Raw genomic sequence first — 21,859 nt, forward strand, 5'->3', positions numbered from 1 at the left:
CAAAAAGTGATATGGTACGGTTCGCTTTTTGGTACCTTTTGACAGTAGAAATGGCCATAAAATCATACCAAATCGTAATAACGTAACACTCAGTGGAAATTGGCTAATAGATAAAGCCTTAGGCTACATTCACACTGCAAGGCTTAGTGCTCAAATCTGTCTTTTTCTCAGATCAGATTTTTTTTGCATAGCTGTTCACACTGTTGTTATAAATGTGGCCAATATCAGATTTACAGGGTGAACAGATTATGGTCTTCAATTGATCTGTATGCACAAAAGTACAATTACGGACAGCACAAATTTTGCACACAATACATGGTTTTTGCATACACACAAAATTTATCCTGCCATGGCTATATTACGGCATCTCATTCAAAACATTCAGTCATTGTTGTTGTTGTTTTCTTAATAGCAGGTTATAATCGCACCAAAACGTATTTAAAGAAATTATAACAGCGCAAACTTTTCTGTAATCGTAGTAGTTCTGTGCGTTATTTTTAACCCTTTAAGGTGACATGAGGTGCTGCTGACTGACAGGTGCGTGATGCGTGAGGCAAGCAAACACGACGTAGTTTTCAGTTAAGATGAACACAGTTTCCATAATTATACTTTATTTATAGATATAGGTCTGTGGCTCTGCATACAATGACTTTATCTTGCTGGAGTTTATTGCCGTTTCACTTTACTATAGGATGCATTAATGCCACTCTGTAGGTCTATTGGAGACATTTACAAATATTCCCAGCAAATCTAATAAATGTTGGAGACATACTTGTTACATAAATGCACTAAATCACACTTCAGCAGCGTTTATTTGAGAGCGCACAAGAAGATCTGCGCTTGAGCAGCGTATATTTGAGGGGGTGTGCAAGACGTTTTGTGCATGAGCAGAGGAAATCAGCGCGCAAGCCAAGAGATTCGCATTCTCGTATTACATGAAAGCGATCTCAACTGGTAATACTGAGCTCACAACATTTGTCATTGAAATAAAGCTATAAGGTAGTTGGTAGATCTGTGTAAGGCCTGCCGCCACAGCTGAAAAAAATCCTAGAGGAAACACTGCAACATGGATATTGTATGAAGTGAGTAAAAACGCTGTCAGATTAGGTTTAATATGATTACTGCCATTTTCACAGATAACCGTGGTGTATTTTATGAACTGTAAAGTGTTGTTCTGCTACTACTAAAGTGTACTTCGCCAGTTAAACCCTGAAATAAGTGTCTTGTAATTGAAAACACTGATCATTTGTAGTTTATGACAAGCACAGTGTGCATTTTTCTGACCACCAGTGTGGTGGACTCGTCAAGGGTTAATGATTGTTCATTTTTATATTCATATCAGTTTTATATCACAGTGTTTCATATTCAGTTCAGTTAATGTATTAATTATTTAAGTGAAATATAGCTTTTGTATAGGTGGTTTATTAATTTTATATACGCAATTTTTATGGACATGCTTTTTATGTTAAATCTAACTGAACAATATATATTTTTAAAAGGTTAATGGTTAATGATTAGTTAACAAGCATCGGTTTTGAGTTGAATATTTTTAGCAAAATGAACAACCGTTTGGGGTGAAGCAGTGGCGCAGAAAGTAGTGCTGTCGCCTCACAGCAAGAAGATCGCTGGGTCGCTGGTTCGAGCCTCAGCTCAGTTGCCCTTTCTGTGTGTAGTTTGCATGTTCTCTCAGCGTTCGCGTGGGTTTCCTCCGGGTGCTCCGGTTTCCCCCACAGTCCAAAGACATGCGGTACAGGTGAATTGGGTAGGCTAAATTGTCCGTAGTGTATGAGTGTGTGTGTGTGGATGTTTCCCAGAGATGGGTTGCCGCTGGAAGAGCATCTGCTGCGTAAAAATGTGCTGGATAAGTTGGCGGTTCATTGTGCTGTGGCGACCCCGGATTAATAAAGGGACTAAGCCGAATGAACAACCGTTTATGCTAAAGTATTAGCCCTGTGTGCTATTCTGATGCTGCTGAGGAGTAGATGATGTTTGCAGCACAGAATGATGACGCACGATTATGTAAAAGTCACATGAAATCCTACATACCCGTTCACACTGCGTCACATCGCAAAACATCAGATTTAATAGCACATTTGAAAGTGGCACACATCTGAATTGAAAATATCAGATTCCATGTGGTTTGAGCTGTTCACACTGTCAACACAAAAACAGATCCGAGTCACATGTAGGCAAAAAAATTATGATTTGAGCCTTGTTTGCCTGCAGTGTGAACGCAGCCTTAGATATCTCCCCTGAAAACAGTGATAACTGTAATTAACCAAATAATAAATGAAGTGAAAATACACATACACAAAAATTAACAAAGTTTTGAAATTTGATTTGAAACCTTTTCCCCCACGTCACTTCTTTCTTGTATTGCTTGTGTGACCTGATGAAGACAATGTAGGATGTAATGTCTCAATAAATTGTCTTTTAAGAGCAGTGTGACGATTTTTTTTTACGTATGTACGGTAATAAATAGCCAACTAGTTTTCGTTTTCTGTGCTAAATATAGCCTACTGTGCGGTAAGTGGTTCCTATTCCCAGAAATGCTGATTTGGATGTGTCTTGCCTCATGCATCAGAGGTCAGTGACTTGAGTTTATAATTCAAAATTAGAACCATTTTTGTTACAAAAACATCAATATGCTTCCTGAGACTTACATTGCATGGGTTGGTTTTGCAATGGATTTATGCACTATTGGAAGCTTGAAATAAATGGCTATAAATAAAAGGATATAAATATAAATGATTAAAATATTACTAAACAAATTAATTTCTAGCCTACATGAATTTAAAAACCACTGCCTTACTTTCTTCATCTTGGGAGGCTTTTTCAGTTCATTCAATTTGATTATGTATAATGTTATTATTATTAGCAGTATTATTTATTATATCCATATTTGTTTATTTAAAACAAGCTTAGATTTGTCCACCTGTCAGGTTTTAGACCATTTGGGGCACAGCAGGTGTATTTGGAAATAACCAAACTTTGTAACTGTAATTATTGTTCATTTATTCGTTTGCTGGAAATTAGAACTGAATTTAGAAATAGTTTTGAAACAAATCTTTGCGCTTAACAAACGAAAGTAGTTATTTATAGGCTAATTGATGTCTGTGCGGTAAGGTTTCTCTATCCACGAGAGCAAAAGCGAAAGTGAACTTACTTTACGTTAAAATGCGCTTATGGCGTGACGCAGCTGGCTCTTAGGTAATGGGAGATGAGACTCTGATTGGTTTATTCTCAAAACACACCTATAACTCATTAAGAAAATAAACTCAACCCTTTTAGACCATGCGCCACAGCGCAAAGTGGATTTTCCCGTCCTTAAGTTAGCAAAAATGCGTTCTGACACACCCTGAAAGCGTTTGCGCCCTGCGTTTTGCGTTCTGTGCATGGACCGTCAATAGAGCCCAGAGTCTCATAGAGTTCATAGAGAAGTCTCATAGAGTTCTGACAATATGAGACATGCGTTCAGAAAATGTGTGAATGCAATCAGGAAAAAAAACTGTAAACATCATATGGGGAATATTTAAAAATAATAATAATAATAATTCAAAGGGGGGCGAATAATTCTGACTTCAACTGTATGTATGAATGTACAACACAAATGTCATCATTATATATTGCGAAACATCCAGAAATAAGCTTCAAACACTTGACATTAATGTCATTTTATTTTATTGACATTTCTTTGAACATGGTGATATTAGATACACAGTGTAAAACTGTAGACTGAAATAAAAACGACTCTTTATAGAATTCAAAACTGAGAAAGAATCTGAGAAAGAAAACTTAAATTAGATCTAATATTAGTAAATCAGTTTAAGATCACTCTCATTTGTAATAATCGAGACGTTATGCATGACAATGTGAAATCATAGGCTACCGTTGAAAGAGTGAAAGAAAAATACAAAAGGTCTGAAAAGTTTCAGTAAATCTTTGTATTTACATGACCGTTAAAACCTGGACGAAGCTGAGCAGACAGCGACATTTGACCTGTAAATCAGAAAATATCAAAAGGACAGAATCGGAATTTATTTAACACAGAGCGACAAGTTCACTCTTAAATTCTTGTCAAAGGGAAACAAAAGAATCAAAGTTATTTACACAATACAATTGAAATTCCCTCGTGGTCAGTCAAGAAAAAGAATAATACTTAAAAAAGAAAGAAACAAACCCAAACTTTAAAGCTATCTCAGATAAAATCTCCGTTGAAATGAACCCTCTGTAATTAAACAGCATAAGTACAGTCGGTTCCTTGACTACCTCTGATATGTTTGTCCTATTGTTAGTCTCATAAAAGGACCATAAAAAACAAAAGGCAACAGCAGCTCGGGTTAAAAGTGACTGTTGTCCAAAGCCACGATCATCCCCATTAAAAAGAGGCAAATTACCAGAGAATTCCTATTTATGTATTTCCCTGTACAGTTCTGTATTATTATTATTTTTTTGTTCATTTTCTGTGCAACTAATGTGGTTATAGGCATGGCTTCACCTTGATTTCAAATGAAACTGTGTGTAGAATACCCTTATGTCTCCATTAATGATAAATAAATAGCTTTTCATATGATAAGCCTCTATCATTACAAATCTTTCACATGACCTTACGACAAACATTTCTAAAGATATCCACCTTTGATAAATACACTTTAGTTCTGTTAAAACGTTTCACTTCTGACACAGCTGAATGTTCAGTGTGTTAATATGTACACATAATTCTGGCTTGTGCAGTTCTCTGTCAGCTCTGAAATTCCTTGTGAATAGGTATTAATCTCTAACTTAAACCTCTTGTTTTTTCATAAACAAATCTTTTAGTGATAATAGTGCAGGCTGAAATATAAATGAATTTCTGAGACACTTGGTCATGTCATGCTTTTTTAGTAATTCATAAAGATAAGTGTAAATGCAATTCACGGCCCTGTTTATTGGTGGGGTTAAATAATTGTTGAAGGGATAGTTCACACTCAAATTTATATTTACTGAGTCTTAAGGCTGATTTATTTTTCTGCGTCATGCGCACACGTATGATCTGGCGCAGCCTTCGCACGGTCGCGACCAAGCGGCAACCTCCCGCTCTCTCTCAGGAAGCCAATACGGAAGTAACTAAAACTGCAATTCATCCAAAATTCCGCTAGTCCTGGCCACTCCTGGCTCCAAAATAGAGCAAATTTCAATTGAGCCCACTGTTAGAATGGCCAACTTTACAGCAGAAAAAAAGGTGTTTACAGCCTGGTACAAAAAACGATTTTGGTTAATACAGCTAATATTACCCTTCATGACAACTGTGAGGGGGTGAATTTTTTTATAACTCATCCGTTTCCTTTATATTAAGTTATATTAAGTTTGCATAATTAAGGGAGTGGTCACTTGAGTGACAGCTAGGTCTCGTTGGTTGCCGTCACATCACCTCAGCTGAATCCTGCAGATTAGCCACTGAACTCGGCATATTTATCGTATTTCTGTATTGTTTTATGTGGCTTTACACAGTCAACTGCCTTTTGGACTTGTTTCCTACAATTATTAGATGGCATGTCATGCTGAGGGCACTTAATTGTGCTCACAAACCATTCACGTGGCCTCCGTTTCCCATGTGAGTAAAGTTACATACTTATATACCATCTCTACACATGTATTTGTTTTATTTAAGATCATTTATCGTTTATATTTATATTTAGAGCTGTAATGCACTTCTGAATCTGTCAGACTGATTAGCTGTAGGTTCTAGAACAGTCATCTGAAGCGTTGTCATACAGCGTTATGCTGGATTTCATCAATAGTCTTGCATTTACTAACACAGACTATATCTGAAGTGTTTGGAAGTAATTTGCGTTTTCCTCCTGTTGAAAAACGTCATAAGAACAATGTTTAGTGGCTCAATGTATTACAGCAGTGTTTTTAAAAGTCTAAACACTTTATTGATATAGTGTACAGCCAAGCACAAGTGGTCAGAATACAAACGAGTCGCAGGTGATAAAGTATTAAGCGTTCTCCCAAAGTAAAGTGTGTCTGAACCAGGTCCAAGCTAAATGCTAGCAGGTGTCTGTAGCTCCGCTCACTCTCCGCCTCTTTGCCCTTGTTTGGTATCCCGCCGTGGGTGTGATGACGCGCGAACAAAATGGCGACGGTTGGCCGCGCCTACTTGTGGCTTCTTTTGCGCTCTTTAGAAACCTATGGGTGACGTCACGGATACTACGTCCATATATTTTACAGTCTATGGTCGCGACGCCCTCGCCATGGCTGACGCCGGCACGCACCTCTCAAAAAATTTAACTACACGTCGCACTGACACGTAGTGCAAGCTATGCAATTGGTTGGCTTGGTAGCAGTGACAAGAGTGGGCTTTGGAGCCCAATGGAGCAAGTGTTTACAAATGTCGAGTCCTGTGAAGAAGCTCCAGATGGAAACTTTTGTTTTGTATTACGCTTAGGGTTCATACGTCATGAAAAACCTGGAAAAGTCATGGAATTTTGACATGGCATTTTCCAGGCTTGGAAAAGTTTTAGAAAAACCCATGAGGTTTTGGAAAAGCCATGGAAATTACATTTACATTTTGGCATTTAGCAGATGCTTTTGCCCAAAGCGACTTAAGCTGCGGGTCATACTAGAGCTTGTGCTTGCCAAAATCTGTCGTACGATGCTCCGAAAAGAGGCGGGGTTTAACAACATGATTAGACGGTGTTAAAAGTGAGTGATTGCCCCATATTTTAACATTCTTATTTTAAACGATCTTCTATTGGTCTAACACAATCACCTGAGGAGATTAAGCAGGTAAGATCTCTCCAAGCTTAAACTTTGCCAGATTGAGCAAGTTTTAGCTACTTGTAGCGTTCAGAAAAAAACAAAACACCCACAAAGAAACTCGAGAGAATTATATAAAAACCGACTGCTAACTAGCATTTCGGAAGTGTTATTGCATAGCAACATAAAGAGCACACAGAAGTATAAATGCACAACTACGCGCAAGGCACGCACCGTGGGTCACGCCGATCACTCGACGCAGAAGTATAAATCAGCCTATAAGTGCAAAAGAAGCAATGGAAAAATCTCCTTTGCCTATTTGTGATCTGACCAACCAAAAAGGGGCATGTGATCCAACATAAGTACAAATGCAATGTCACATCTGTAATCGCTTCTCATCCAAAATGGAATTACAGAACCATAAAAAAATGTTTAAGATTGCATATGCAATCCACATAAGCCATCGCAAAACTATTCACAAAATCGCAAAAATATAGTGTTCGCATTTTCAGTTTATTCTATAACACACGTCATGATGTTGCCAAGTACGATGCCATACTGGATTATCATCAGTGTTGATCCTGAAACATCATTCTTGTTGGAAAATGTACTCCTATTCCCTACCTACTAAACCCAACCATAACTGTAAATTATTCCCAAAAATCATAGGGGTATAACAATTATGTAAAAGTGCATAAACCTAACCGTAAGCCTAAGCTTAACAAAAACAGTATCCCTTAATTCTGATTGGCTGATCGGAATGTTGTTCCAGGATCAACACAGATGCGAATCCAGAAACATGTCCTACTTGGTGAAATCAGGTTGGCGTTCTGCAATGCCGATTGTTTACTGCGATTGTTTACTGCGACTTCCTATTTCTTTGCTTATGTGGGAATTGACTCGGAATACCAACAGATAAACTAATTGCTCTACAAATAATATCATAAAAATACTAGTTTGCAACCTTAAGCAGCATAAAAAGCTGTTTTTTTATGACTAGAAAATCAATAGACGAGACAAGTCTCGAGACTTGTAATAGATTAGATTCCAACGGCTTCGCCCACTCTTAGTTTGATAAAATATTTATAGTCAAAATTATGAGCAAAACCAGCGATTAATCAAGATGCATGACATGACCATGTGTAAAGTCTCTCTGTTACTCTGTAAATACATTTAAATTTGACATTTTGACCACAATTTGTTTTAGAGTAAGTTCTCTACGATCACAAAACAACCTCATATTGGCATTGTAGAATATACTTTAACACTCTGATCATCTGAACTGCTATAGAAAATGCCAGAAATAGCAAAGAAACACACAAAACCTCTTTAAATATGGAACACACTATTGTGCCACATTGTCAAATTCAGTCCATGGCTTATTCGAGTGGTTTCGCCATCACTTATACCAACACCGGCTCATCGGACAGATTGTGAATCGAGGAAGACAATTGGTGATGCACAGTGTGTTCCATCAAAATACCCCCACCCACCCCCAACCCGGTACTTCCTGTACCCGAGACATTAGCTCACTTCTCGGACACATTGCTTGTTGTTTTTTGCGAGCAGGTGCTCTCGATTAGGAGCTGACTAATAAAAAATGTGTGTCTGTGAAAGACAATAACATTGCGTTGTTCCCAAGTGGGCACAGACATGTAAAATCTGCTCTAGTTTCATGCCACTTCTCTACCCACGACCAAGCTGCTCGCACATCAGATCCAAAAAGAATGCTATATAAAACGGAGGGCAACTAAAATAAATGGTTATCGCTTTAGAAAAGGCATTGAATAAATATATCAAGGGATGAACTCCATGTGTCCACTGTTGAAATAACGGTGGAAATCAATGTAAATGAGCAGTGTTCAGCGTGCCAAAGCGGACTTACAGACAAGGCACAATGTCTTTAAGGGGCACAGTCATGATGCCCCTCCACAGTACTACTGCATTGAGCTAAACCAAAACCAAACACCATGCTAATTGTACATTTTTCCACCGTATAATAAAACATTCTAGAGTCAATGCAAAGCAGTGACAAAAAGCATCATTATACCAAGCATTCTGCTAACAAAAAAGTACCATAATATCATATGTAAAGGACATACAGTGGACTGACTTCTGGGCATGAAGTAATCATATGGCAAATACATTTGACTAGTCTATAAAACCATGGTTCTGCTTTAAAGCTAAAAAATGGTAGTTGTGAGATTAAAATGTGAAATACAAAGCTGCAACTGCAAAATAGAAATTTTGCATGACACAGTTTAAGAGTCACAAATGTGGGATATAAAGTCATAACTTATTTACTCTGAGGGTAAATATGCCCTAATAATATTCACTAAAGGTGGGCAACAGGTACCAAGTTCCATTAATTGGGAGGTTGTGAGCCTTTGCATATGAAAAAATAAGCAACAGGCTAAAAATGCGCCATGTGTCCTTCTTTAATATTTTATTTAATTTTCATCCGCTTTTCCGAGGCCGGGTCAGCAGTCTTAGGAGAGAACCCGAGACTTCCCTCTCCCCAGACACTTTCCCTCTCCCCAGACACCTTCAGCTCCTTTGGGGGGATCCCGAGACAATCCCAGGCCAGCCGAGAGACATAGTCCCCCCAGCATGTCCTGGGTCTTCCACCTGCCTAGGTAGGTGTTCAGGAGGCATCCGAAACAGGTGCCCGAGCCACCTCAGCTGACTTCTCTCAATGTGGAGGAGCAGCAGCTCTACTCCGAGCTCCTCCAGAGTGACAGAGCTCCTTACCCTATCTATAAGAGTGCGCTCTGCCACCCTGTGAAGGAAACTCATTTCAGCCGCTTGTATCCGAGATCTTGTCCTTTTGGTCATGACCCAAAGCTCATGACCGTAGGTGAGAGTTGGAACGTAGATTGAGCGGTAAATTGAGAACTTTGCCTTTCGGCTCAGCTCCTTTTTTACCACAAAGGACCAATACATTGACCGCATTACTGCTGCCGCTGCACCCATCCGCCTGTCAATCTCACGTTCCATCCTTCCCTCCCTCGTGAACAAAACCCTAGCATACTTGAACTCCTCTACCTGCGGTAAGGTTAAAGATGGCAAATCATCTTTTTCTGGTGGAGCACCATGGCCTCGGACTTGCTGATTCTCATCCCAGCTGTATCACACTCGGCAGCAAACCTCCCCAGTGCATGCTGAAGGTCCATGTTCGATGAAGCCAACCGAACAACATCGTCTGTGAATAACAGAGATGAAATCCTGTGGTCACCGAACTGGACCCCCTCCAGCCTAATGCTGCACTTTGAAATTCTTGAATATTTCATTCTCCAAATTTCGGTTCCTTCTATTTTGTCTCTTCGATGAGTGTTATGTTCCTCTTAAAAAAAAAAATCCAAACGCTTTAACTGGTTAAACATTACTTTGGAAGACAAGGGCTTAGAGAAAACCTAAAAATCTCGTATCCCACAAAACCTTCAGAAAACATTCATGTTGATTTGAAATGAACAAAATTAGATGAATGGAAAGTGGTTGGGCGGATGTACACAATGTCACAAAAACTATGCTGATAAAGCCAGCTCAGTGTAAAAGTATGGTAAAGCCTGGATACAAGCTTAAACCATTGGTTTAGACACATTAGAAACCTAAAAATAGATGTCAGGTAGTTTCTGTTGCAGATCCATGCTCCATTGAACCGTAAATAAGATATGTACAACATTCTCTGTGGAATAAACAAAAAAGTGGCTTTTTCCCACAGAGAAAAATAAAATGGATCTCATTACATGCAACCTAAATGTGTTAAGGCAAAAATATCAGTGAAACCCCAATATCAAACAATAAACCTAAGTGAAGCCTTATAGGGAGTCTCGCCAGATCTACCGTCTTAACATTATGATTAAGATGCTGCAAGCCTTTTCTAATAAATACGACTGAAATCTTGATCCAAAAAGTTTCATTCTAAATTCTGAAAGGATCGATTGCATCTTCTTCCAGTGTGCAGTGTCAGATCCAATCTCACAGCAGATGAGCACAAAGAGATGCGTTAATATGCTACAAACACACTTCACTGTTAAACAGCACAGTCGAACCAATAAAAGCACCCGACAGACATTTCTGAGCTAAGTGTTAGACAATCCACACAGAACACATGAAATTGAAGTCACTTCAACGTAAGACACACAGCGTATTACGTTCATTCGAAGAGGACGGATGAACCGTTGAGAGAGATCATCTCCTGTAGTAGGCAACGGCAACAAAGCTATCTCATACTCAGATGTGTTCAGAGTTCGTATTCCTGCCTGGCACCAGTGTTTCACATATTACACTTGGTGAAAAGGTCAAAACAGGAAATGGTGGATAACATGATGAAAAAAAGCCAAATATAATGTCGAGATTGCAAGAAATTAGGCCTGATCCCAAAGAATCAAATTGCACCTCTTATGACTCAAGATGACTTTCCTATAAAGGCCTTACACGAAAGCTATCTGATCAAAAACATCCTCTTTTGTTGCCTACTGATAAAAAGAGCCAAAGAAGAAAAGGAATAGAGTACAGTAGTGAGTGGGAGGGAGGTGTTAAGACTGCCCTAGTTATTATAAATCGTTCTTCCTACTCTGTGGAAATGGGTAGGCAGGTGAGGAAAGAAAAGACTCAAACATTCAGATTGATGTTATGAAGCTAATTTGTTTGAAAATGCCTCCTATAAAAAACGTGTCTTCAAAGAGTGCTAGCGGTAAACCTTTTACCTCATAACTGAAAAAACGACTGCAAGGATTCCTTGGTATTCTTTTCTATGGCCTTTCTACCTAAGTGAATTTCAAGTCATTTTTTTGTTGCTCGTTTCTTTGATAATACTCGAAATTCATGTACAAGTTCGTGTTGAGAATGAGACGAGAATTTTCTGGCGTTTCGCCAATCGGTGGTTCCTCTATCTCTCCTGGAGAAGAGAAAGTAATGGTTTCAATGATGATTCCTCAAAACGCCAAGATTCACCTGGTTAGCATAAGGCCAGAAAGTTTTGTCCGTTGGGCTCATGCTAAAAAAATTGCAATATTTGTTGTAAAGTTCTGTCCGGACTGGGAGGGAAGAGGATACTCCCTTGACTCCTGTTCCCGTTCTGGGACAAGGTTGTTCAGAAAACAGGCACTGGTCAAACCTTAGCATAGTAGCCCTCACGTGTGTTCTCAAGCGTTTGGGGTCCATGGCGGCCCCTGGTCCGTCATACCCACTCCTGCACGGGGTGTTTGTAGTAGGTCACGTGCTGCTGGACGTTTTTATTCTTGAACTGGAAGATAGTATATACAAGGACCAGAATGCACAGTGAAAGGATGCATGGGATGACCACAGCGATTGCGTTTACAGTGCTGGGCACATCATTTATGGCAACCATGATGTCGACGTCATCGTGAGGAAGGTGACGGTCCTTGTTCTTTTCTACTTCCGACTGATCGCAGCCCATCCAGTCTTTGAGGATTGATTTGGGGTAGCCTGGCTCCACCGTTAGCTTCTGGTTATCGAACTTCCAGTAATCCTTTCCCTTGTAAAAGTAGGTATAAACTAGAAGAAAATGACAAAAGAGACAAAAAAAGACATCAGTACATTTCCATGAGCAGAACTCATCTGCTAGTGCAACGTTTGGGTTACAGAAGTAAAAACCTTTATTTCTTCAATAGGAAAATATATTTTTAGTCTAAATTCATAATTTAGGAAAAAAAGGAATTTATTTTTATTATTTTTGTGTCTTTATTTTTTATTAGAAAAATGTTTAGACTAACAACAGATCAATCTTTTCTATTGTATTATAACACATCTTGACCGGACACACTTCCTCTTTTTACTGTGCTGCATACTTTTTAGAAGAACTGCTGACTAGTGGAAAAAGCAGAATAAGAATAAATTTAGGTTTGTTCCAGGCTGCTGTCTGGACATGTCACAAGGAGCATGATCTTTGTAGAAGTTATGAAATATGTTATAGATGCACGTAATTGTTCAGTTCTGGTATGCAGAGAAGGATTGCAGGAAGAGGAAGTATGTCTAGGGGTTACAAAGAGCCAAGGGACTGCAGAATGACTGATCAGTGACGTTAAGCCAAAACGCCACATGTTATTATCAGTTGTGTATATATGCTGGAGTCAGGAAATGTAAGTTAGTTGCGAACCTCTTGAATGTAATTCTTGTATTGCATGGGGGTAACGTAACCCAGGGCTCTGTCATCAAATTAATCATTAGTATCTAATAAATTACTAATATTTTTGGCATTAAAGAAAACACTCTCCAGACCTTTTCTTACTGAACACGCATGGAATTGGCATGATATTCCAACAATAACAATACTAGTAATTTAAACCAGTGGTCCTCAACTACCAGGCCATGGACCGTTACCGCTCTGTGGATCAATGGGTACTGGGCCGCACAAGAAATCATGAATTATTTCCGTTTTATTTATCTGACCGATCTTTTATTTTGAAAAATGGTTTATTTGGAAGCATGACCGTATTCTCTCAGTTAAATCTGGGTCACTTAAGCAGCAAAATGAGTAGGAAACTGACGTCTTTGGAAAGTTTCTTTGCTAAGGGAAAAAGGCCCAGTGAAGAACCAGCGAACTGTCTAGGAATAGATCCGCAACCCATTTGTCAACAGTTTAGGTGAATCCACCATGTCTGTGCAAGAAGATCAACTGCTGGAGATTGCAAGTGACCAGCAACCTTCTTGCTGTGGGGGCCAGAGGGCTCCTTTTAGGGGCCGTGCGCATATTGTGTATCGCGATTTTTTAATGGAGGTGCACGGCTTGCACACAGTTGAATGAATGCCGGGAGCGCACCGCGAATCACGTGACAAGAACTGACCAATCAGCTTCAGCTTGTTTGGAATCGACTCATTTTGGTGGACACATTACTTCAAACAAACACAGAACACCCAAACACCCAACACTGCAGTGCTTTGTAATTTCTCCATAAATAAAACCTGCATCAGAGTGACAGCAATGTTTTGTCAGCAAGCATTGACCGGTTCGCTGTTATACAAAGTATGAGCATCAATACTTTAAACCATTTAAGACCATTAAACGAAAGCATCAGTTGGCTTTTCATCATTCATTTGTTTTTCTTCGACTTAGTCCCTTATTTATTAGGGGTCGCCACAACGGAGTGAACCACCAGCTATTCCAGCATATGTTTTAAGCAGCCAATGCCCTTCCAGCTGTAACCCAGTACTGGGAAACAGTTGGCTTTTCTATTTGCAAAACAACTGTTTAAATATTTAGTTTGTAGGGGTATCACAGTGGCGCAATGGGTAGCGCAATCGCCTCACAGCAACTGGCTCAAGCATTGGCTAAATCACTTAGCATTTCTACACAAGTCCAAAGACATGTGCTGCAGGTGAATTGGGCAAGCTAAATTATTCGTAGTGTGTGTGTTTGTAAATGAGTGTGTATGGACGTTTCCCAGTGATGGGTTGCAGCTGCAAAGGTATCCGCTGCATAAAACATGTGCTAGATAAGTTGGCGGTTTATTCCGCAGTGGCGTCCCCAGATTAATAAAGTGACTAAGCTGAAAAAGAAATTAGATTAATAAATGAATTGAGTTTGTGCTGAAAACTACATTACCCATAATGCTAAGCTACACAGAAGATTCCACCAATCTGAGAGTTGAAGTGTTGCTCACTACCATAAAGCACTGCATATTTTAAGTAAATAATTTTATCATTGAGATAAAATAATTGTATCATATGTATATACACACATGCTTTGTACCGCTCCTGGTATTGGAGGCATTGGAAAAAATGTCTGTATGTTTTGGCATTTTGTTACACTTTTAGAAAATGGACTTGAAATATGGAGTCTGAAATAAAGAAATGTCTGTAAATATAATAGTATATAAAATAATACGTTGTAACTGACTGACTAATTTATCGATTGCAATGAGTCAATGAGCTAAAGCTGTAAACTTCAACAGTTGTAAACATGAACATACCAATTGTAGAGAGCTGTTCAAAACAAGCAGATATTTACGAGCAGGCAGAAATGCGTGTCCTTTTCAGAAAGCTCGATTCATATTCATGATCACATAAATAGCTGTCCTTGTGAACACTCAGTGACACAGTATTTGGGAAAGTTGTTCCAGTGTTACACAATCCCTCCGAGAGCTGTCAGTTTGATTGCCAATGCTTCATAAACAAACACATGCGAGAGACTCACAAACCGGATCCAGATATAAGCACTAAAGACAAATACAGTGAAGAAGAGGCTTTAGCAGCCCCTGAGAGTGTGATTGATGAAGCGCTCATCCTTCCTCTCGCACTTTCTCCATTCTTACTTGCGATCTTGTCAAGCACAACATGCCAAATCCCACTTGTAAAATGTGAGTGACAGAAAAATGATGAACAAATAGTCTGTATAACCCTCTTGGCTTCTCCATCTTGTGTCCTGGCCTCAGGCTCCATGTTGAGGTTATGACACGACTATAGGATAGTACTCTACAGAGAAATGAAGAGAAATGAGCAATTCTATGCAGTTACAGCTGATATACTTGATTTGTGTATGACATTTGAGTATTTACAAGTCAACCAGGGGTGTGTTTCCCTCTCTCACAGAGCGATGTCAGCCATGATTTGGCTGTCTGAGACGAGTTTGGGAAATTATAAAAGATTCCAGAACTCCTACACTAAAATCTGTGTGGTAAGTTACATGTTCACAGACATGTAAAGAAAGGTAGCTAGTATAATTTATATTACAAACAAAAATCCGTTATGTTTCTGAAGATTGGGAAAGAAAAAACGTATACATTATGGTACATGCATACACATGCTTTACAGTCTGAGTTTTCAAGAGTTCACACTTAGCTGATGATTGATAATAAAGCTTGTTTGGCGTGCTGTCCCGGGAGAGAGCCCTGAGCTTATAAGATCCTCGAGCCCTGGGCTCCCTCCCGTTGCAAGGCGAGAGGGGAGTTTGAGCTCAGGTAGATCTCGATGACTCCCCCTCCTGCTTATTGTAGCTAAGTGTCGGTTATGGATGCTGAGAAGGTGTACTCAGAGTTTAGCTAAAGTATATGGATTAATTGTTTAGGGTACTTGTTTTTGAACTGTGGGAGGAAACCGGACGACCTGAGGAAAACCCACGCGATAATGGCGAGAACGAGCAAAAACTCTGCACAGAAATGTCGCCTGGTTTGGAAGAGAATTAAACCAGGGGCGTTCTTGCTGTGAGGCAACAGCGCTAATCACTGGCCACCGTGTCACCAGTTTGAAAGGAGGGGAAAGTAGGGTTGGGTGGGGGGTTTTGTCAAGACAAAGATATTGAAATGAGAAAAGTCTGGTTATTTATAGTGGGTTAAGGATCATCTGATAGGATAATTAGTCATTAACTAAAGCTGGAACAGCTGTGAACAATCATAAGCACGTGATCCTCTCGAAATTTGTTTATAAATAAACTTCACTTAATCCTTGTGGTGCTCTGCCAGGCCTCTACAGAAACTGTCTTCAGTATTTGCTTGTTTTTGTGGCATTTCCCTTCAGTTTTGTCTTTAGCAAGTGAAATGCATGCTCAAAGGGATTCAGGTCAGGTGATTGACTTGGCCATGTCATAACATTCCAATTCTTTCCCTTTAAAAAATCGTTGGTTGCTTTTGTAGTATGCTTTGGGTCATTCTCCATCTGCACTGTATAGTGCCATCCAATGAGTTCTGTAAAATTTGGCTTAATATTAGCAGAAAAATTGCCTGAAACACTTCAGAATTCATCCTGCTGTTTTGTCAGCAGTCACATCATCAATAAATAAAGGAGAACTATAAATTCAAGTTTCATTGGCAGCCATACATGCCCATGCCTTGCCATTACTACCACCATTCTTCACTGCTTAGGATCATAAGCAGTTCCTTTCCTTCTCCATGCTGTTCTCTTCCCATCATTCTGGTACAAGTTGATCTTGGTCTCATCTGTCCGGAGGATGTTGTTCCAGCACTGTGGAGGCTTCTTTAGTACTCTAATCTGGCCTTCCTGTTTTTGAGGCTAACCAATAGTTTACATCTTGTGGTGAACCCTCTGTATTCACTCTGGTGTAGTCTTCTCTTGATTGTTGATTTTGACTCATATACGCCTAACTCCTGCCGAGTGTTCTTGATCTGTCCAACTGTTGTGATGGGTGTTTTCTGGACCAGGGAAAGAATTCTTTGGTCGTCCACCACAGATGTTTTCATGGTCTCCTGTGTCTAATGGTGTTGCTGAGATCACCTGTGCGTTCTTTCTTTTTAAGAATGATCCAAACAGTTGTTTTGGCAACACCTGATGTTTTTGCTATCTCTCTGATTAGTTTGTTTTGTGTTTTTAGTCTAATCATGGCTTGCTTGACTAATAGTGGCCGCTCTTTGTATCACATCTTGAGAGTTGACAGTAACAGATTCCAAATGCAAATAGCACACTTGAAATGAACTCTGGACCTTTTATCTGCTCATTGTATTTGGGATAATGAGGGAATAAAACACACCTGGCCATGGAACACCTGAGAAGACAATTGTCCAATTACATTTGGACCCTTAACAAGTGGGAGGCACATATGCAAACTGTTGTAATTCCTACACTGTTCACCTGATTTGGATTTAAACACCCACAAATTAAAGCTGACAGTCTGCAGTTAAAGCACATCTTGATCGTTTCATTCCAAATCCATTGTGTTGGTGTATAGAGCCAAAAATGTCAGAATTGTTTCAATGTCCAAGTATTTACGAACCTAACTGTATGTGACATTTCTGCAGTGTTGAATATAATGTCAACAACTGTAAAATAAAATAAAAACATTAAACTTTCAAAAATGTAAAATGTAATTACTGAAACCAAAAGTAATTTTATAAATCACTAATTATCAGTATTTGTGTGTGATGTCTGAGCACCAGCAGTAACAGAGCAGCAAATCAGCATATTAGACTGATTTTTGAAGACAGAAGACTGGAATAACGACGATAAAAAATTCTGTGTTAAATCACAGGAATAAATTACATATTAAAATGTATTTACATAGAAAATGGTTATTTTAAATTGTTAAACAAATCAACACAGCAATGGAGAGCATAATAGATTTCTTTCAAAAATATTAAATCAAGTTTTCATGTGAGATCAATACATAGTGAATTCCACCAAAACACTATTCATTCATTCATTTTCCTTTGGTTTACTCTATTATAGAGGTCGCCACAGCGAATGAAGCGCCAACTTATCTAGCATATGTTTTACACAGCGGATGCCTTTCTAGCTGCAACCCATTACTGGGAAACACCCAAACACTCTCTTAATCTCACACACTACAGCCAATTTATATTATCAATTCACCTATAGCGTATGTCTTTGTACTGTGGGGGCAATCGGAGCACCTGGAGGAAACTTACGCTAACACAGGGAGAACATGCAAACTCCACACAGAAATGCCAGCTTGCCCAGCCAGGGTGTGTTGCATATAATACAGCAGTGACATTAGCCCCTTTCACACATACAGACCTTTCCGGAAAATTGCCGGCAATTTTCCGGAAAGGTTGTATGTGTGAACAGGTCCTTTTTGAAAATACCGGTAAATTCGTTCTTGCTATTTTCCGGAAAGAGAAGTTGTAACATTACCGGCAATTTGCCGGAATGCTGCGCTGTGTGAATGCAGAAGGAAGATTCCCGTAATAAGCTCGTGCACGTCTAGAACGTGCTGACGTGAGACGTCTGCTTTAGCCAATCACAACAGTCAGACGCATTTACGTCCGCGCGGTTTGTGAGGATAAAAGCCTTTGAATATTTTTCCAGACACATTTAGCTGCTAGAATTTAGTCAGATCACGTTTATATGTTCTTCTTAATGCCAACTGTGTAAATAATCATCGATAAGATGCTTATGACAAGCCGTTGTTTGTTTACCTTCAAGCTTTGCGTGTGCCTATGAGCGCCGCACACGCAGATATTATGAACATCTCGACATGCGAAAGTGATCCTGCGAAAGTTGTTCACAATATTGATCATCCACAGAGTTTGTAATTTAGTCAATTGTTTACAAATACAAGCGCAGCCATTTAAAGCTCATTTGTGGTGAATGATGTCAGAATTTACCGGTATTTTGGAATGGATGTGTGAATGCTCTTTTTCTGAAAATTTCCGTAACGTCCTCGCCTGTGTGAACATCGCTTTTTTGAATATACCGGTAAAGTCGTTCCGGAAATTTTCCAGAAATTTACCGGTATCACTGTGTGAAAGGGGCTAATGTCAGAAAAGCTGTCTCTCTACAGTAAACATTCCATCAGTATCTGGAATCACTCAGCTGCCATTTCACTACATTTGTAATCTTGCATCGATTGTGACTGAATTTTAATACCCAAAAGTTGTGTCTGTCTTTTCCTCCAGACTCTGTGCCAATCCAAAGCTGCTATCAGATCACCAAAGAGGAAGAGTCAGAGCCAAAACACTCACTGTCAACACTATAATATTGCAGAGGCAGTGCCAAACAAACACTAATCAATTACTCTACAAGGCTACAAAGACCTTCATGCGTTTATTACTACTGCCTACTCAAAGAAACACATACTGTAAGCATGCTGCAGCAAAAGAAACGCTGTCAAAACAGTAGCAAAACACAGCAATGCTCTATACAAACACTGAATGTAGGAATAACTGATGGCATGCCATTGAATTATGAGAAAATAATGCACAACTGGTGATGCTGTTACAATACTTTGTAATAATGCAATGGACCCGAGTCAATTATTCCACTTATACTACAGTTACCACACCTCAAAGACATTTATCAAGGTTTGTCCTCAAACAGCTCCTGTGTATAGGACTAGTTTCTTACAAATCTCATTTAAAGCCTTTTGTTTTGTTTTTGTTTTTTATGGTAGGAGCTCAAACGTGCTGCATGTTAAAAAAACACTTAATTTATTCTCTCCATTTTCATTTTGCAAGTCTCCTAGTGTTAAACAGTTGAGTTTTACAGTGTTAAACTGTTGAGTTTTACCATTTTTAAGTCCATTCAGACAATCTCCAGGTCTGACGGAAGCATTTTTAGCTTAGCTTAGCATCAATCATTGAATTGGATTAGACCATTAGCATTTTAAATTTTGATCATTTTCCGATTTAAAGCTTGACTCTTCTATAGTTAGATTGTGTACTAAGAAGGATGAAAAATGAATGGACTTTGTTTTTTAGGTTGATATGACTAGGAACTATAATCTCAATCTGGCGTAATAATCAAAGAAATTTGCTGCCGTACCATGGCTGCAGCAGGTGCAATGATATACACAGCATTGTTACCTAATTTTATTAAATGGGGACTATTTTTAGGTGCTGCTGAAAGGTTTATTTTGCAAAAACAACCTCCTGGATGTACACAAAACCTTGTTCTGAGTCGTTCTATATTGGATTACTTCTTTGATTAAATGCAAAGCAGAAATGAAAACGGCTGAAAGAAGCATACGCTATGTATTTTTCAGTTACAAGATGGCGCCAAACACTCAAAAACAGCGAACTGACAGACAAGCATATAAATATTAATGTGAACATATGATTAAAAGTACCTGGTGTTATTAGTTTCATTGGTTGTTATCTGGGAATAACATACCTTAGAACAGTGTTTCTCAACCACATTCCTGGAGGACCACCAGCTCTGCACATTTTTCCATGTCTCCTTAACAAAACACAGCTGATTAAGATCATCAGCTCATTAGCAGAGACTGAAAGACCTGTAATGGGTGTGACAGACAAAGGAGTCATCCAAAACATGCAGTGCTGGTGGTCCTGCAGGAACGTGGTTGAGAAACACTACCTTAGAATGTCCTGACTGACCAAATCAGAATCAAGTATTCAATAATGGCGTTTAAAGTCTAGTAATAAGTTTCCATGCTCCGTGGATTACAATAGGAGACAACTTCTCAAACCATAGAGAAGGAAATGCCTACCGAATACATGTCTGATTGCCACATATATATATTGGAATCTCCATGACTTACATCCTTCTCGACTGACAAAGGCTCCTTGTGGAGCGTCAGGGATGCCCTTCCAGATGCCAATGGGTTTGGGATAGCCCGGGTCAGTGGTGCGCTTCTCCTCATTGTATCGCCAGTACTGGTCACCCTTGAAGAAGTAAGTTTTGCCCACGGATTCCCAGCGTAAGGCTGTGTCGATGCCATCGCTAGGCAAATAGCTGCCCAACTCCACCAGGCTGTGCGGGTAACCAGGCTCCGCTGTAACCTCCTTGAAGATCCAATATTTGTCCCCTAGAGTCAAAACAAGAGTGGTGTAAAGTAACGAAAACTCCATAACTGAATAGTTTTTCTCAGGAATACTTTATAAAGTAGTTTTAACTCTTGCGTATTGTTTAAATTGACTACCCTTTGGTTATGTTGGTGGCTTTTTTTGCCCCATTGACTTTCATTAAGATCACATTTTTTTATTGCAAAGCCACAACAACATATAATCATGCATTCTTGATTGTTGGTGTTTTTCCTTATTGGGAACTTTTCATTTTTACTGTTGATCATCAGTTAACAGCATTACCGTTTAGATAGGCATGTGCAAAAAGCTTCCGACATTTAAATGGAGTTCTATTGAGTAAATTATAGTGTGTGTGTGTGTGTGTGTGTGTGTGCATGATTCCCAATTCTACCCCTTAGCCCTTCCCCTTACCCCTAGCTATCGTTTTACACGTTCCCGCGAAGGGATAGGGGTGTCCCAATTCTCTTTAGCTTAAAGGTGAAGGGCTAAGGGGAAGTGATATAGCACTTTGAACGTAGATTTTTCAGAACCACACTCGAAACCAAAGGGTAAGAAAATTTCTCAGAATACACCAGCTACAATGGCAGGATAGCTGCACCCGAATCAAGTTAGGAGGTATACATATTTGTATTTTTTTGTCATTATTACGAATTTTTACAACAAACAAGCACATGTTTTAATATATTCATAACCGCGTTTGTGTTTTACTGTCATGCTTTTAAAAAAAACCCACTAAAATAAAAACGCTAAATTTGGCTATCTATAATCCATAATCATAACTCCTGTACAGCAGTCCCACAACATTCTGACACTCGATGACACTCAAATACCCTGTCAGATAAGTCTAGTGGCTGGGAATGGGCTTTTTACAGTGTCTGCTACAATGTTAATGTTGTTTTTGGTGTGTTTACATGAATATGGCC

At 39.2% G+C, this 21,859-nt stretch overlaps 1 protein-coding gene across 1 annotated transcript in view; it reads right to left on the reverse strand.

Annotated features, from left to right (window-relative positions):
• Window positions 1-3,664: 3,664 nt before the first annotated feature.
• The window catches only part of mmp24 (matrix metallopeptidase 24), a 71,758-nt gene continuing 53,563 nt past the window's right edge, over window positions 3,665-21,859 (reverse strand). Inside the window, exons 8-9 of the mRNA XM_087258060.1 lie at window positions 20,672-20,938; window positions 3,665-12,261 (exon numbers count right to left, since the gene is read on the reverse strand). Of these exons, the coding sequence (XP_087114186.1) occupies window positions 11,924-12,261; window positions 20,672-20,938 (605 nt within the window). The 3' untranslated portion in view covers window positions 3,665-11,923. The remainder of the gene's footprint in view (window positions 12,262-20,671; window positions 20,939-21,859) is intronic.

This window comes from Danio rerio, chromosome 6 (assembly GCF_052040795.2).
Source record: "Danio rerio strain M-AB ecotype USA chromosome 6, GRCz13ab, whole genome shotgun sequence".
Classification (NCBI taxonomy): Eukaryota; Metazoa; Chordata; class Actinopteri; order Cypriniformes; family Danionidae; genus Danio; species Danio rerio.